Consider the following 18204-nt stretch of genomic DNA (forward strand, 5'->3'; position numbering starts at 1 on the left):
TTTAGCTGGAGGGAGACGACTTCTTCGGGACCGGGATGATTGTGGTGGCTTTGAGGAACGTGGGGAGAACAGCCTGTCTCAGCGAGGTGTTGAAGATGTTGGTGAAGACATCTGTGAGCTCCTCTGCACAGTCTCTCAGGACACGACCAGGAATGTTGTCAGGACCCTGGGCTTTTCACAGGTTCGTCCTTCTGAGGGATCGCCTCTCACTATCTGGGGATAGCGTCAACACCTGGTCGCCGGGAGGTGGTGGGGTCTCCTGTGCCGGGGTGTTGTTGTCTGCCTCAAAGTGAGCGAAGAAGTCGTTCAGCTGGTTCAGCAGAGAGGTGGAGCTGTCACAGGTCTGCGGAGAGGGCTTATAGTCAGTGATGGGCTGCATTCCTCGCCACAGGTTCCTGGTGTCTCTGCTGTCGTTGAAGCGGTCTGCGATCCTCCTGGAGTACTGCCTCTTGGCTTTTCTGATGCCTCATGACAGGTTGGCCCTGGCTGTCCTCCGGCCCACCTCTTCGCCAGCTTTGAAGGCGGCGTTCTGAGCCCTCAGGAGCCTGTGGACTTCCCCTGGCTTCTGGTTGGCGCGAATGGAGATGGTTCTGGTGACCGTGACATCGTCCATGCACTTCCTCATGTAGGAAGTGACGGCCTCTGTGTAATCCTGGAGGTCCGTGATGTTGTTGTAGGTAGCTGCCTGTCTGAACATGCTCCAGTCAGTGGTGGAGAAGCAGTCCTAAAGTGCCCCTGAAGACCCCTCAGGCCACACGCGTATCTGCTTTGTAGCTGGTTTGGTGACTTTAACCAGCGGCCTGTATGCTTTCATTAGCATAACAATGGTGTGGTCTGAGGCCCCGAGGTCGGGGAGGGGACGGGCTTTGTAAGCACCTCTGTCTGTGGTGTAGACATTGTCCAGGGTATTGTTTCCTCGTGTTGGAAAGTAGATGTGTCCATGGAGTTGTGGAAACACGCTCTTGGAGTTGGCGTGGTTGAAATCCTCTGCCAGGATGAGGAAGGTATCTGGGTGGGCTGTCTGCTGGTCACTGATGTGCTGATGGAGTTCATACAGTAGAATCAGAATCAGAATTGGTTGAGCAATTTATCCTCTGTGCATTTAAAAAAAGAAAAAAGAAAGAAAGATCTCAAAAAAATAAATCCACACATACCTACACATGTAACCCCCCTCCATGCACACACTCACACACGCACACTTCTGGGTAAAAACGACACACGCACATATATACACACACACAAACACACACACAAACACACACGGTCTATTGCACATATTCCCATGACCCACACTGATGATTGTCCAAAGTGCATAGTAGAGGGGGGCTGGGGGGGAGTTAAGTGTTCAAAAGTCTGATTGCCCATGGATAGAAAGTGCTTCTAAGCCGGTTTGTCCTGCTCCCCAATACCCTGTATCGCTTCCCAGAGGGCAGGAGATTGAAGAGGCCATTGCCTGGGTGGGATGGGTCAGACAGGATCTTCTTTGCCCTGTTTAGCCCTCGCGTATTTGCGATGTCTTCCAGGGAGGTCAAAGGGCAGCCAATAATTTGCTGCGCTGTTTTAATGACCCCTTGCAGGGCTTTCCTGTTCTTGGCCATGCAACCTGGGTATCATATAGTGAGGCAGTATGTCAGCACACTCTCTATGGTGGAACGGTAGAAGGAACGCAGCAGGTGCACATCCAGGTCACATTTCCTCAGTGGTCTTGTGGTGTAGCCTCTGCTGGGCCTTTCCACCTACCGCTGATGTGTTGGTGGACCACGTTAAATTGTCAGCCACATGCACCCCAAGAAACTTAAAAGAAGAGACTCTCTCCACACAGTCACCCTCTATCTGTAGTGGGGCAGGGCCAGCTCTCTTTCTCCTCCAGTCCATCACCATCTCCTTGGTTTTGCTGGCATTCAGCAGGAGGTTATTCACTGAGCACCAGGCTGCGAGCCTCTGGACCTCCTCCCTGTATGCTGTCTCATCACCGCCCGAGATGAGGCCTACCACTGTTGTGTCATCCACAAATTTGACAATGATGTTAGAGTGGTGGAGAGGGACACAGTCATTTGTGTATAGGGCATACAGGAAAGGGCTTAACACACAGCCCTGAGGCGAACCTGTGCTCAGTGTCGTCCGAGTGGTGGATGTTAAGCGCCGGGTATACTCGCCGCAGTCGACCTGTCGCATGACAATGTGACGTCAAAATGACGTAGATCTCACTGGCGCGCCAGGATTTTGGCCCGGTTGCGCGACTTGTTGTCCTCCTCTTTTCAGCATCTCTGTGCTCCTTCATTGAAGGATCTTACAGATCGTCCATCTTCCTGTTGGGAGAGTGAGAAACGTCCTCTCGATTACTTTGTATGTCTGGTGCATGTGAAGCAATTGACAATAAAGCTGACTTTGACTTTGAAATGTTTCTTTCATCACAGCAGCTCCACAGGAAAAGGCCCTACAACTTGTATTTGCTTCATATTTAATTTTAGGATGGACTGCTGCTTCCGTCTAATTTTGTTAAATGATGGCACCTTGTAGCTTAACTGTTTCTTTATGGATGACAACAGGAACTTTATGAGAGTCAGACGGTGAACCAAAAACAATTTCTTCACTTTTCTTTGTGTTAATTTCAAGAGCATTGTTATCACTGCACTCGACCACTTTGTTCCCGTCATGTTGATGCAGCCCAGAGTTGTCTGAGTTACTGAACACAGATATGATGATGATACAGCTCTAAAGCTGTATCACGAGAATACTTTAGATTGTATTGAGTTGGTGTATCTGTAAAGAAATCATCAGTATAGAAAGTGAAAAACAGCTGAACTCAACAACAATATGAATGAAAACATGTTGGTTCTTACAGAGTTCAGTCGAACAGACGGAGAGCAGAGTCTGCAGTGTCCAGCTGTCTGTCTATGAAGAGTGACTGGTCCAATGACCATCCTCCATTGTTCAGTAATGAACCTCGACCCTCAGACTCAAAGTAAGAGAACTGATACAAACTCATTTATATGACTCATTTTCAGTTCCCTCTGCTCATGCATGCTTTCTGTTGATTTTGTGTTTATATATTAAACTTTATGCTAAAATGTATTTACTTACTAAACAGTGACAGTTAGTAAGTATTAATAACTAACTACAGGCTGATCACTAAATGTTTAATGAGACAAACAGGAAAAGCAGTTCATTGGTGTTTGTGAAAGCAGGAGAGTTGAAATTAAAGGAACAATTGTTTCATTTCAGACTGAATGCTGAATTCAAACAGAAAAGTAACGAGACTTTTACTGTTCTCTGTGACCATCTGAGCTTCTACACAGAGTCAGTGGACACATGTTGATATGTTTCAACTACAGTCAACAAATCATTGTACTTATAAAGAAATGTCTTCACAGAGAGAGGAAGAGGAGTTGCTGCGTTTTGTGTCGGGACGTCCTGAAGGATCCAGTCTCTACCAGCTCTGGACTCTGGTTCTGCAGACAGTGCATCACCTCATACTGGTACCAGTCTGCTTCATCAGGAGACGCCTCCTGTCCCCAGTCTGGAGAAAGACCCAGAACAAGACAGAGTAAGACTGTATACCTGTCTGCTGATGTGTTAATACATTAGTTGTGTCATACAGTACGGCCATTTAACACCTTTATACATTTAAATTTTATTTGCATGTTTTTTCTGCTCCAGCATACAATTCTTGTCCTTGTTCTCCTTTGAGAAAACATATTGACACATGTTGGTTTTATGATAGCGCCCCCTGTCTTTGTATTAAGCAGTCAGAATGCTGTTTGTTCTCTGTGTGCATAGATGGAGATGGAGAACTATTAAACTCTGTGTAAAGCAGTAACATCACTGTTCTATCACAGACAGACAGCAGCCTGAGACGCAACAAGAGCCACAGACTTTAAACAACAGCTCACATTGGTGTTCCTGCTCGTGACTGCTTCTTCTCTAACTTACAAACACACTTCGTCCTGCAGACTGACTTGTTGAACAAGCAACCGAATAAACATCCACTGAGGAAAAGTGCACTGCTAACATCATTAGGTAGCTAATGAGCTCATCAGTGTCAGCACATTAAACAGCTTAAACTGTACTGTACTTACACTGTTGGCCCTCAGCTCGTAAACAACAGTTTTCAGTTTGCTTACTTTGTCTTTGTGCCACATTGTGTCAAACTGTGAACACGTGCATCTCCACTGCAGCCTCATAGCAGGAACAAACTAGCTGTTGTGGTTCTGATGGTAGCATCATGGTCAACAGGGGCCAACCTGAGATCCTCCTCCCTCAAACAAAAGCCACGTCTGTATCTAAAGTGATCAACTTCCTGCTGCTGCTGCACATGACAGTGGACCAATGGGAGGCTTTTATTGTGAAGCAGGAAATGGAGTGTATTCCTCACACAGATTCACTATTCAATAACGTATTCTGCATTATTTGGTCGGTGGATCAGTTTAAACATTCCTGAGACGAAGGAACAGCCACAGTGAGCAATTCAGATGAAGAGCTGATGAAGAGAGTCCACTGACACACAGCCAGAGGCTGAGAGACAAAGGAGCATTTCTGATGTTTACACAAAACTGGACTTTATAACCTTTAAGTCTGGATTCTTTTTTTTATTGGCAAGTAAAATAATCAGAAGATTGTCAAATTTTCTTTGTTTTGTCTCCCATTTCTTCTTCTCTTCCAGGAGATGGTGGTCTGCAGGAGGTTTTAGATGAACATAAGATCAGTCTGAGGAGGAGATGTGAACGTGTGACTGAAGGAACTGATGAACCAGGAAGTGGAACCCTCCTCAACAGGATCTACACTGAGCTCTACATCACAGAGGGACAGAGTGAAGAAGTTAATACCCAACATGAGGTGAGACAGCTTGAGACAGCTTCCAAGAAGAAGATCCTCCATGACGCTCCAATCAGGTGCCACGACGTCTTTAAAGCCTTACCTGACCAACAGAGACACATCAGAGTGGTTCTGACGAACGGCGTCGCTGGCGTTGGAAAAACCTTCTCAGTGCAGAAGTTCACTCTGGACTGGGCAGAGGGCTCGAACAACCAAGATGTCAGTCTGGTGGTTCTGCTTTCGTTCAGGGAGCTGAACCTGATCAAAGATGAGCAGTACAGTCTTCTCAGGCTGCTCCATGTTTTCCATCCAACATTACAGAAGGTCACAGCAGAGCAGCTCACTGTCTGTAAACTTTTGTTCATCTTTGACGGCCTGGATGAAAGCAGACTTTCACTGGATTTCCACAACAATGAGGTTGTGTCTGACGTCACACAGAAGTCTTCAGTCAACGTGTTGTTGACAAACCTCATCAAGGGGAATCTGCTTCCATTGGCTCTTGTCTGGATAACTTCCAGACCTGCAGCAGCCAATCAGATCCCTCCTGAATGTGTTGACAGGGTAACAGAAGTACGAGGCTTCACTGACGTCCAGAAGGAGGAGTACTTCAGGAGGAGAGTCAGTGATGAAGATCTGTCCAACAGAATCATCTCCCACATCAAGGACTGCAGGAGCCTCCACATCATGTGTCTAATCCCAGTCTTCTGCTGGATCACTGCTACAGTTCTGGACCACATGTTGACCACAGACCAGAGAGGGGAGCTGCCCAAGACCCTGACTGACATGTACTCACACTTCCTGCTGGTTCAGACAAAGAGGAAGAAGCAGAAGTATGATGAGGGACATGAGACGAGTCCACAGGAGCTGATGGAGGCTGACAGGAAGGTTCTTCTGAAGCTGGGGAGGCTGGCGTTTGAACAGCTGGAGAAAGGAAACATCATGTTCTACCAAGAAGACCTGGATCAGTGTGGTCTTGATGTCACAGAGGCCTCGGTGTACTCAGGAGTTTGTACAGAGATCTTCAAAAGAGAGAGTGTGATCTTCCAGAAAACAGTCTACTGCTTCGTTCATCTGAGCATTCAGGAGTTTCTGGCTGCAGTCTACATGTTCCACTGTCACACCAACAGCAACACAGAGGTACTGAAGGACTTCCTGGGAAAATATTATGTTAATTCAACTCTAGACATCTTCCTGATGGAAGCAATGACGAAATCCCAGTGTAGTAAAAATGGCCACCTGGACCTGTTGGTTCGCTTCCTTCATGGCCTCTCTCTGGAGTCCAACCAGAGACTCTTAGGAGGCCTGCTGGGACAGACAGACAACAGTCCAGAAATCATCCAGAGAAACATCAACAACCTGAAGAAGATGAACAGTCATAAAATCTCTCCTGACAGAAGCATCAACATCTTCCACTGTCTGACGGAGATGAACGACCACTCAGTCCATCAGGAGATCCAAGAGTTCCTGAAGTCAGAGAACAGATCAGAGATGAAACTGTCTGAGATCCACTGCTCAGCTCTGGCCTACATGCTGCAGATGTCAGAGGAGGTTCTGGATGAGTTGAACCTGAAGAAGTACAACACATCAGAGGTGGGACGACGGAGACTGATTCCAGCTGTGAGGAACTGCAGAAAGGCTCTGTAAGTCCAGATGTGATTAACATTGTAAAGCAATACTGAAGTCATCAGTATTAGAGTCAATATACACACTTTACACACACACACACACACACACACACACACACACACACACACACACACACACACACACACACACACATATAAAACTTCAACACTATAAAAGTTTTCCTAAACTAGTATTAAACCTGCTTATTGAATACAGTAGACATGTGTTACACTACAAATGTTTAAAATGCACCGAGAATAAGACAGAAATCATTTTTGTGTTTATGGCTATCAGGTCAGTGAACATCTTCTAGTAATTTCTATCGTCTTCTGTCTTTATTTGAGTGACAGAGGTTCGACACAAATCCAGCAGACAAACTTGAGGGCTCAAGAGTTTGTGCTGGAAATGTCCTTTTTTACAGTGTATACAGTGTGTGCAATGTGTTTCTGTTATCATTTATTTTTAGGGACTGAGCCAGCGACCACTGGAGGTCCCTATTGTTTTTGCTTCGTTTCTTATTCTTACCCAGTATTTTTTGCCCCCTTTGACTGCCTTTTTGCCCCCCTGAACATATACATAGACATAAAATTCAATTTTATTTGGCAAAGGGGTCAGGCCTGGTGAAATATTGGATATTCTTTGTGTTGCTTTCAGATCGGCCACTAGGTGGTGCTACTATCATAAAAAGGGAGTTTAGGCTAATAAGTTCTGCATAGTTTGTCGCACATTCAAAAACCTCATATCCACACGTTCGGTGAATGGAGCTGAATCTCCCCATATAGGCCCCGCTGTCTTGCGCCAATAATGTTTTTTCGTTAGGGCACAAAATGTCCTTAAATTAGTTTTTCCTGTTCCTCCAACACACTTTGTCCAATTGGCATGTAATTTTTCACCTAGCACCTGGGGACCGCCCTGGCAAAAAAAGTAATTTGAACATGTTTGAAATTTAAAAAATAAGCACGCTATAAACTTTATACTTCCTGTACATTTTTCGTCAAAAAGGAAGTGGACCATTTCTCCACATTGGTATGTCCGATTGACACCAAGCTTGGGTCCATAGTTCGCCATGTCTTCCTTAGGCATCTTGCTCAATGTCAGGCCATCACCACTAGGTGGTGCTCTTTGAAATAAAGAAGTTTATATCTCTGCAACAGCACGTGTGATTAAAATGAAACTTGGTACAATGCTTGCCCATGGCTCCCTGAGGCTCAATAATAAATGTGTCAACAATCTGCCACTAGGTGGTGCTCTGGTGGCATGGTAAATCACTGTGCGGAGACCGTAATAGTTATAAATATGAAATTCACAGGGCACGTGTAGAGTAGTGCCTGAAGCTCACATACCAAAAATCGTGTTTGTCGTGTTTGTAGCGCCCCCTACAGGATAAAAAAAGCATCCCCGGCGCCACGTTTCACCGATATGTACGAAACTCGGTAGGCACGTGCAACGTGCCAAGACCTACAAAAAATCCTATATCCCAAACCCCACGGGAAGCCGGCCATTTTGATTTTGATTTTCACTTTCGGCTAACCTTTTGTGTTGTATTTGAACTCCTCCTCCTAGGGAATTCATCGGATCTGCTTCAAAATTGGTCTTAAAAGTTGAGCTATTTGTGACTGTACGTCAAACCACGTGCCAGTGACGACTTCTCAAATTCAGCCGATTCACCATAAAACAGCACTCATAACTTCAGTGTGCAATGTCCAACCTCCATAAACTTCATATATTCCGTAACAGTCTCGCCCTGAACACGTCCTCATAACTTCAGCGTACGTGGTCCAATCTCAATGAAACCTCACGTGTTTGATAAGAGTCCCGTCCTGAACATGTCTACATAACAATATTCAGACATAGTGATAGCGCCACCTATTGGCAAAAGGAACTAAGCGCTGCATGGCGATTTTGAGCTGATTTAGGTGAGATTTTCATGTTGTGGTCCGCGCGTGTTACGACGGCGCGCAACACGGCCGCAGCACGCCCCGAGTTGCGTGGATTGCGAGGTCCCGCTCAATGCTGCTTGCAGCTTTAATTCTTTTTATGATTTGTGTGGCTGTGGGGTTTCCCCCAATAAAATCTGATGTTATTTAACTAAAACTTTGCATTTTAATAAATAGTAATAACAATAATACATTTTATTTTTAGAGCGCTTTCCTAGGAACTCAAAGACATATCACATAAGTTACAAAAGAAGTTTATAGAACAACACCCTAAAAACTATATATAGATATATATCTACAACACTCAACAATAATTCAAACATTAAAGCGCCTAATTAAAGGCCTTGGGACAGGGGAGCAGTGGAGGAGGTGCAGTTGTTGGTATTGATGAACTGTTGTCTATTTGTGAGATATGACCTTAGCCAGGAGAGGCCAGTACCGGTGATGTTGAGGGTGGAACATGAAGAGGAAGTGCAGCTCTTCATTCCTACCATGAAGTTGGACAGCCCCATGGGGGAAACAGGAAAACTGTAAAGGAGTTGCACTTGTCCACTGTGAAGGAACTGGAGGAGTTGTCACAGGGCAGAAGGTTGTTTATGGTGGAAAAGAGTGCCTTGGGGTTGGTAGAGCCAGACTGTATGAGATATGAGTAGTAGGTGGACTGGGCAGAGGTTAGAGAGTCTTTGTATAGCTGCAGGTAGTCTGTGTAGGCTTGGAAATGCACTGTTAGGCCAGTTTTCTTGCTGAGTCTTTCAAGCTGGCATTTTCTGTGGGTCACTACGGATGACGACAAACTTTAACCACCTGAACAAAAACAGACAAACAGACTCCTGCTGCTGCCAGTTGCTGCGTGTCCATGTGCACATAAAGTGAATATCAACATACCACAGTCCATATGAAAAGACAGTGAATGTCTGAATGAATGAATGAGTTTGATTTATAAGCACAGTAAGGAAGCTCTCTCTCTGCTAGTATTTGAATGGAATGCTCTGTAAACAGTGGTACCTTCCAAAGCTGCTGATGTTCAGTGATAGAGAGAGTTTTTGTCTCATTGTCTCATCTGGTCACCATAATGTGAGAAATTATATCAGTTTACAAACTGTTAGACAGCATGTTTCCTCTCTGACCATTTCACATCAGGAACACTAAAGACAACATATGCAGAGCAGATAGCAGCACATATTTCCACTGTGGTTTTCATTGAATCTGCAGCCACAGTCTTTGTGTATTTAGCAGCTGATTTCCTCAGACAGCAGCTCATTACACAGTCAGCTCCTGGGACGGCCTCCCGGTTCTTTCTGCCGGTGAAGGAGAGCTCAGTAGGTTCATTTTATCATCACCAAGCTCAGAGAAGAAACGATAGCGTAGTTAAAACTTTTACTTCAGCCAGTTGAACTTCCCTGGAGGATCCTTGGTGACGGCGTGCAGATCCAGCGGTCAGCAGCTCCTTCAAACCTCGCTACATTTTTGTTTTATTTGTTATTTTTTAAACCTTTATTACTGAAGCTCAGATTACTTATGACAGAAATACACTCATCAACACTGGTAAAGGAAGTGCAGGGATTGGATTAAGTGCAGTGGACCTTGAGACGATCACCGACCACAAGATCTTCCGCCCATCCAGCCGGACCAAACGGCACCGCCCCAGGAAGAGCTGGAGGAGAGCCGGGATAAAAGCTAAGCTAACCCAGCTCAGACCGAAGACTGCTCCACTACCCGGCCTACTGCTGGCTGATGTCTGGTCTCAGGAACATGGAATGGATGAAATGGGACTCAGGCTGACCCAGCATCAGCAAATCAGAGACTGCTGTGCCCTCATCTTTACAGAGACCTGCTCCACCACAACATCCTGGATCAAGCTGCTGCTCTCGACAGGCGGAGCGTGTTCGGCCCTGACAGAACACAAAACTCTGTTTTTACGTCAGTGATACTCGTTGCTTAAACACAGTTAAAGTGGGACACTGGGAACTATTAATGTTACTTAATGAGGATGGCATTAATATTAATAAGTCAACACTGCATCTCAAAACACTGCGGTCACACCTACCTCCTCTGAGAAGTCTACATCTCTTTGTACGGTATAACGGATGGATCTGTACTCAAATGTCCACAAGGGTTGTTTAATACGGGACACTTTCTATTTATTTCTGATGATCTTTTGTTGAAATACATGTTTCATTACTTTCTTAGTCTTTGACTGCACATTTTTAATAGTTAGATGCTGCAAAGATAAATACTCGCACACTGACCTGCAATATTACATTAATTTACAACGTTTGGGTACTAGACCTTCATCAGGCAAATGGTTCATGACAATGTGGAGCCATCTTAAACAGGGAGCAGCTACAAGTCTGCAAACAGTCCGTCCCCACATGCAGTAGGAAGGCATTAATGACAGACAGAGAAATGGACCTTAGTAACATCATATCATCAGTATACACAAAGTGGACAAAGCCATCACAGAGAAATAAAAACCTTTATAATAAATTCAACGAGGTCTCACAAAAAGTGAGTGAGCAAACAATATATATCAAAACCTACATATGTTAAATACCAATAATCAGATCCACATTCACTCATTAATTAATAATCCTACAGGCTCCAAGAGGTGATTACAGTGAACGTATGCAGGTTACATTTGTGGATGAACCTACCTGGCATATGGACAACACATGTACCTATATTATCAGGTTCATTAGACATGTGAGCTGTTGATACTCATGATATGATGTTACTATGGTCCATGTTTCCAGCTCCTTGTATGTGATTTGGAGGCTGTCACATTGTTTGTCATTAATGGCTTCCTACTGCTCGTGGGGAATGAGCATGATATGAATATGCATATTTTAAAAATTCAAACCAGATTGTTGTTCAACATGTCCCCAGGTACCACTGAGCTAAACAGTGGCCAGTATGTGGGACCAGTCCACTTTTTCATAAAGATCCTGATCTCATCATCACAACATCTTTCCTTGTAATTACGAGATAGTAACTGATAATTACAATATGTCTAAATGTTTTTTTGTGAAGGCAATGTGCTTCTGTAGCTGTTTACATTCCCCCAGACCCACATTCAAAAAATGCACTGCAGAACTACTTTACTGGCTTTATAGTTATATATGTTAATAACTGTATGTATTGTTTATTTTATTTTATTCTAATATAAATGTAATATTTGTGTGTGGCATGAAGGGGCTACAACTTACATTTAAACATGCTGTGTTAAATATGAATGTTGAATGATTTATGTGTGTCTATTTGCTTTGTGTGCAATCAGATTTTATTTTAAAGGTTATATTCTCTGTATTCACAGACTTTCTAACTGTGGACTCTCATGGACTCACTGTGAAGTCGTGGCCTCAGCTCTGAAGTCCAACCCCTCCCATCTGAGAGAGCTGGACCTGAGTTGGGGACACCTGCAGGATTCAATAGTGAACCTGCTGTCTGCTGGGCTGAAGAGTCCACACTGTAGACTGGAGACTCTGAGGTCAGTTCATGTGCTTGCTCCTGTGTATATCTACCAAATATAACAGAAGTTTTAAATCTCCTTCAGTTCTTTTACTTTCTAAGTTTGTCTGAGCACAAATCACAACAGCTCTTGTTTAAAGTCTGTCAGTCTGGATGATTTGGCTCCAGATTTCGTCTGTACTCAAACTGGATTGGTGTTAGTCAGAAAACTGTAGGATTTATTCTACAATGTGCTGCAGAATGAAATGAGTATTTAGTGAAACACTCGGGGCTGAGGACACGTTCACTGTGTGTAGTACGTTCAGTGAGTTAGGATCTATCTGAGTGAGTCATTGAATCACTGCACGTTGGCTCTCAGCTGACTGAGAACAGATTGTTTGAGGAAGTGATTCAGTACAGTTCGTTCACCCAAAACATTTGTTCATTCAGACGAAACGTATGAATGTAATGTGATCTCTGATTCAACACACTGCCAGTTCTCAAACTCTTGAGACAAAGTTTTATAACATTGGAAATATTAACGCTGCTGACATTGTTAGTGTGAAACTAATATTTCAGACAAGAAATTGTTGTTTTCAGAAGTTTAAATTCTAACTGAAATATTTAAAGTTAAACCATAGTTAATACTATTAAAGCTTTATTCCACACTGAGGATTCAACCACATAGATTTGATGCTGATTCACACTGAGCATCTTGTTGAGCTTCATATTTAAAACATATTTAATATCACATTAATCATTCAACAGTGGTTGATTCTCTCTTAATGGTTTCATTTTCACCTTTCCCTCATTTGAATGAAACAGAAACGTGTTTTATTCTCCATCAGTGAATGAAAATAAATAGTTCAAAACTGAACCCCAAATCCCACAAAGCGGTTTCTGGAAGAACCTCCACACTGGACCTATTGTAACTGTGCTTTTTATTGTTTCCATTCAAAGTGACACAACATGTACATTTAATAACAGATAACAGATGTATATTGGAAATCAATACAAATAAAATCATAATGAAAGTAAATAAAAAAGAAACTAGATCATAGGACAGATTGTCCCCATCTACTTCTACCCCCATGATCTGTGTACATACCGAGTGTTTAAGACACATTAAAGGCACATTTACACAATAACACTAAATATGAAAAATACAAGAATTAAAGTCATCTAAAAAGAACTAACAAAAACCAAATTAAATGAAATATAAAATCAAAAACATTGTCCGTAAAGGATCAATAGAACCACTTGAACCAGAGACTAATAAAGCATGTTGTCCTTGATAATTATTTCAAATAATTTGTGGCAGAAAATAAAAAGTTTAGCTCCTTGCTGTTGAGCTTAATGATTAAGTACTCACTGACTGTACAGTATGTTTTGTCTTTTAGTGTTTTTTCCCTTTATAGCACATTTCAAACACCTCAAAACTCAGGCGTAGTCTGAAGATATGGTTGGTGTAATTTATTTCTGGTCTCACAAGGTGCACAACGGTGATAATATTTACAGAAAGTGGTCCAAAAGGGCAAAAACTTGGAAAAGGAAAATCAAGTGCTATATACAACGTTTCAAACATAAATGAATAAAAAAGAAACTATCACAACAAATACTTAAATTACCCAGGTCGTAACCTCCAGTGCACGTTACCTCCACTGTTACTAAGCCAGGACTGACTTCACTAGCCCCTCCCACTGGGCTTAATATTTCCATTAATTAACAACAATTAATACCTTTTCTTATTACTGTTTCCATCATCTAAACACTATATATATTTCAAACACAATGTATTTATAATTTCTCCCCTATTCCTCTATAAGCCAAACTAGTTATTATATCAAGAATTAATATTATAAAGAAAATGTAATTATTCTGCCCACATGACCTGGAAGACCTGCAAGATTATCACATATAACCTCCGACTGTATCCAACTCTGTCTGTCCAACCAAACTCCTGAGACAGCACTCTCACTAACAGCACAGTTTATTAACTCACTTATTAATTAAATTAATGAGAGCAGAAAGGAGCTGAGGGAAATGGATTATGTCTGTGTGTGTGTGTGTGTGTGTGTGTGTGTGTGTGTGTGTGTGTGTGTGTGTGTGTGTGTGTGTGTGTGTGTGTGTGTGTGTGTGTGTGTGTGTGTGTGTGTGTGTGCCAGCAGTCAGTGGCTGCAATAAAACTATTGAGGAGACAGTATTTAGTATTAACTCCTCCCTCCCCGAACAGATACAGCTGATCCACTGAGACTTTATGTGTTTGACTCCCAGATATGTCCAGATAGACACTAATCTAAAGCTTTTTATAAACTTGTACATTGTAAACCTTCTTCAGCTCTGAACAGATTATTAAACACTGAATGATTTCAAGCAGGAACATTGTCTTCTAAACTCACATCTTTTATTCTTTATTCAGATTGGAGGGCTGCAGTTTGTCAAATTTCATCTGTTCTTCTCTGGTCTCAGCTCTGAAGTCCAACCCCTCCCATCTGAGAGAGCTGAACCTGGGTAAGAACAACCTCCTGAAGGATTCAGGAGTGAAGCTGCTGTGTGGTTTTCTGGAGAGTCCACACTGTAGACTGGAGACTCTGAGGTCAGTTCACTGACTCTCTGTTACTGTTGTAGATCTGATATCTTTCATTAACAACTCAACCTAATTGATGTTGATCCTTATACCATGGTGTGTGTGAATCCTGCATTGTGATTGGCTGCTGGGTGTCCATTACGTCCTGCTGTAGGACAGCTACTGAGATGTTCCAGTGAAACTGTCTGTTCACCGTTCTAAATGAATGATATCAACTGAATTCAAACAGAATGTGAATATCTCATAAATCTATCTGACAGCACTGAGTGTCGTCCTTCATCCTCTGAACACCACAGCCCGACCCCCCCCCTGAACTCACTGATACTCACATCCCATTGGCTGTTCAACTCGCTACTTCAGGCTGCGGCCGTCAGTGCACATGTCCTATCGTTGGTCCAAATCTGCACATTGATTTGGGGACAATGACCTGGCTGATAGCGAGCTAGTCTTGTTAAACATTCTGTCACATTATATTTACTGTTTGTCACTGACTCTGAGTCCTAGCGTAGCATTAGCTCTCTGACTCGTAGCGTAGCATTAGCTCTCTGTGTTGATCTACACATTAAAAACCTGAACACATCTGATTGGATTATAAATGATTTTATCTTCATCATTTATTCTTTAAACTTGTACATTGTAAACCTTCTTCAGCTCTGAACAGATTATTAAACACTGAATGATTTCAAGCAGGAACATTGTCTTCTAAACTCACATCTTTTATTCTTTATTCAGTTTGTGGGACTGCTGTTTGTCAGAGATCAGCTGTTCTTCTCTGGTCTCAGCTCTGAAGTCCAACCCCTCCCATCTGAGAGAGCTGGACCTGAGTAACAACATCTACCTGCAGGATTCAGGAGTGAAGCTGCTGTGTGGTTTTCTGGAGAGTCCACACTGTAGACTGGAGACTCTGAGGTCAGACACCATGTTTTCTTTCTGTGCTGAGATGAATGTGATGTGAAAGTTGTGCTGACAGTAAAGTGCAGACATAAGGCTGATATTATACTGATCCACACTGAGTATCTTAATGCTAAAGGCTGTTTTCTTCTTCAGTGGTTTAGTCCAGTGGTTCCCAACCTGGGATTGCAGGGGGTGCACACAACTTTGTCTGCTGAGGTTGTGGGGTTACCAAAATTATTATTTACAAAAATGTAATTTATAAAATCCCAATAAAACACCCAATCAATAATCAAAACTCTATATAATCCAAATTGAAACATATTTTTGGTCTACATTTAAATTCATTAAACTATTTATTACCAACACCCCTGACCTCTGAACCTTCGGTCAGTTTCGCGGCCACGGGCTAGGCTAGACCTGGGTAATTAATCCCAGTTGTTTTCCTGCTGTCAGCATCACTTTATGAATAAAACATCATGTCTGAGAAACGTAAAAGTACCGATGGTTCATCTGTATCAAAGAAGAAAACAAGGCAATATCTCGAGAGTTACCTTGATATTGGTTACAGGACAGTTTTCAGCCAGAATGCATTATTTGTGGTGAGAAGCTAGCTAATGATAGCACGAAGCCAAGCAAACTGAAACAACGCCAGGAGACCAAACACTATTGGTGAAAGTCGAGAATATTTTGAGAGGAAGAAGCAATTCAAGAAGATGCACGGACATCAGAAAAGCTTTTGAAAGAGCAGGTAGTGATTTACAAAGAGCCACAGAGGCGTCATTTGACTGTTCGCTGTTAATTGCCAAGGCTAAAAAGCCGAACAATATTGGAGAGCAGCTAATCAAACCCACCTGCCTGTGGACTGCATGTTGTTGATAAAGTGAAAACTGTCCCACTCTCAGACAACACTGTGAAAGACTGGCTGCAGATTGCAAAAACCAGCTGCAGAGAAGCTGAGGAATGTTAACTTTGCCATTCAGCAGGACGAAACAACAACAGTCTCAGACGAGTCTGTCCTCATCGTTTATGTGCAGTATATTGATGGCGAGGACTTGGAACAAGACATTCTTATGTCTACAAATCTAGCAATAACAACAACAACCGGCCAGGATATATTTCTGGCTGTGGACTCATATCTCTCATCCAACAATCTGCCCGATGAAAACCTGGTCGCATGTTGCACGGACGGGGCCGCCGCAATGATGGGTAAAAACAAGGGGTTTAACAGCTGCCTTAAGGAAAAAGCCCCAGAGTGCGTGATTTTCCACTGGATGATACATTGGCAAGCACTGTCAAGTAAAAAACTTTCAGAAGACCTTAGTAACACCCTGTCAACTGTTGTTTAGAGTTGTAAACTTTATTAAAGCTCGCCCATCAAACAAGAGACTTTTTGCCCAGCTGTGCAAGGATGAAGCGCATCCAACACTGCTGCTACACACGGAGGTGTGGTGGTTGACGCGTGGACAAGTGCTTGTGCGTTTTATGCAACTGCAAGAAAAAATCAAGGAATTCTTGCAAGATCACAATCGACCACTGTGTGAACAGCTGACTGATGCGTTTTGGAACAAAACAGCATACCTGGCGGACACGTTCACACTTTACAATGAGACAAACAAGCGGATGCAGGGGGCTGAATCCAATGTCATCCAGTGCAAAGACACCCTGGATGCTTTTGTGCACAAACTGGATCATAGAGTTGAAAAAATGCCGAACGGGGAATTACAGCATTTTCCACTGCCGCGTAAGCAGTCTGCTGGCACTGTGCGCGTGTCTTTACGCACCAAGTTTACCCGGCACATGAACCTGCTCCGTGAGGAGATTAAGAGCCGCTTCGCTGACATCGATGAGTACTTATCAAAGAAGCGTGGGTGCTGGACCCCTACATTTCCAACCTCAAGGACTTGGAATACCTTGGCTGTGAAGATGATCTTTGTGACGTTCAAGCTGATTCTGTGTCAAAAGAATATATTTCCAGCAGAACGGATACAAAAAGTTTTGGATTGTCAAAGGACAAACTGTTGCTCCCAGGCTGTCACAGCCCTAGCCTCCTTCATACCACTGGTGGGCGTGGCCACTGGAGCTCCTACTTACACACCTGTAGTTCATCACACTACTCAGCACTCCTGTTCCTCATCAACATCAACTCACCCTTCATAAGCCAGGCCGACCTTCCAGTCCCCGCTGGATCGTTGAACCATCCAGTATGAAATCATGCCAGCCAAACCAGAAACATTTGCTATTTAAGCATTACCTGTTGCTAGCTTGTTTTTTCCTGTCTCACAACCAGACCCAGAGTACTGGAGCCCGGACCCCATACCCACTCTCTGTCTCATCTGCCTCATCTGAGTCTCTGGCCACTCATTCCACGTTTGTTTGTGGACTTCAAATAAAAACTCTTTATTTGAAACTTCACTCTTGTCTGCACCTGAGTCCCGGTCACCATTCCTGACACAGACTGGCCAAACACGCAGTGACAAGGGTTATTCTCCCATTCAGCACTACATACTTGTCTGAGACAGCATTCAGTGCTCTTGTGACAATAAAAACAAAAGCCGGAAACAGACTTGATGTCCACCATGACTTTAGACTGGCTGTCACAACCATCACACTTGACATTGTATCACTGGTGAAAGGTATGCAAGCCCAAGGTGGCCATTAGTTTGTGAATGAATAAACTGGCACAGAGTAAAAAACATAAGGAATAACTTGTTTATTGTTATTGATGTTAGTTGTTATTGTAATTATTACACATAAATGTGTGTTGACATGATGTGCTTGTGAATATCAACAGACTTCCCGTGTTTAAGTTAATTGTCTCAAGGAGATCTGTGACAGAGCTGTATATATAAGCCTAGGTGCTCATACATCTCTGAAAGTCTATCTTTATTCCTTATGTAA

The 18204-nt window shown here is 43.1% G+C and overlaps 2 protein-coding genes across 25 annotated transcripts in view; one reads left to right on the forward strand and one right to left on the reverse strand.

The window, feature by feature from the left end:
• g2e3 (G2/M-phase specific E3 ubiquitin protein ligase) overlaps positions 1-18204 on the reverse strand; it is an 81542-nt gene that overhangs the window by 13205 nt on the left and 50133 nt on the right. The window lies entirely within an intron of this gene.
• si:dkey-23k10.2 (NACHT, LRR and PYD domains-containing protein 12) overlaps positions 1-18204 on the forward strand; it is a 105664-nt gene that overhangs the window by 3478 nt on the left and 83982 nt on the right. For all 19 annotated transcript variants that reach the window (XR_007884506.1, XM_051398881.1, XM_051398877.1 and 16 more), the window contains exons 3-8: positions 2846-2965; positions 3375-3547; positions 4664-6455; positions 11692-11865; positions 14245-14421; positions 15145-15321. Coding sequence is in view for 18 of the 19 variants with exons in the window: in XM_051398881.1 (XP_051254841.1) it covers positions 2846-2965; positions 3375-3547; positions 4664-6455; positions 11692-11865; positions 14245-14421; positions 15145-15321 (2613 nt within the window). In the remaining variant the exon portion in view is untranslated. The remainder of the gene's footprint in view (positions 1-2845; positions 2966-3374; positions 3548-4663; positions 6456-11691; positions 11866-14244; positions 14422-15144; positions 15322-18204) is intronic.

The sequence above is a fragment of the Dicentrarchus labrax genome, unplaced genomic scaffold, assembly GCF_905237075.1.
Source record: "Dicentrarchus labrax unplaced genomic scaffold, dlabrax2021, whole genome shotgun sequence".
In the NCBI taxonomy this organism is placed as follows: domain Eukaryota; kingdom Metazoa; phylum Chordata; class Actinopteri; family Moronidae; genus Dicentrarchus; species Dicentrarchus labrax.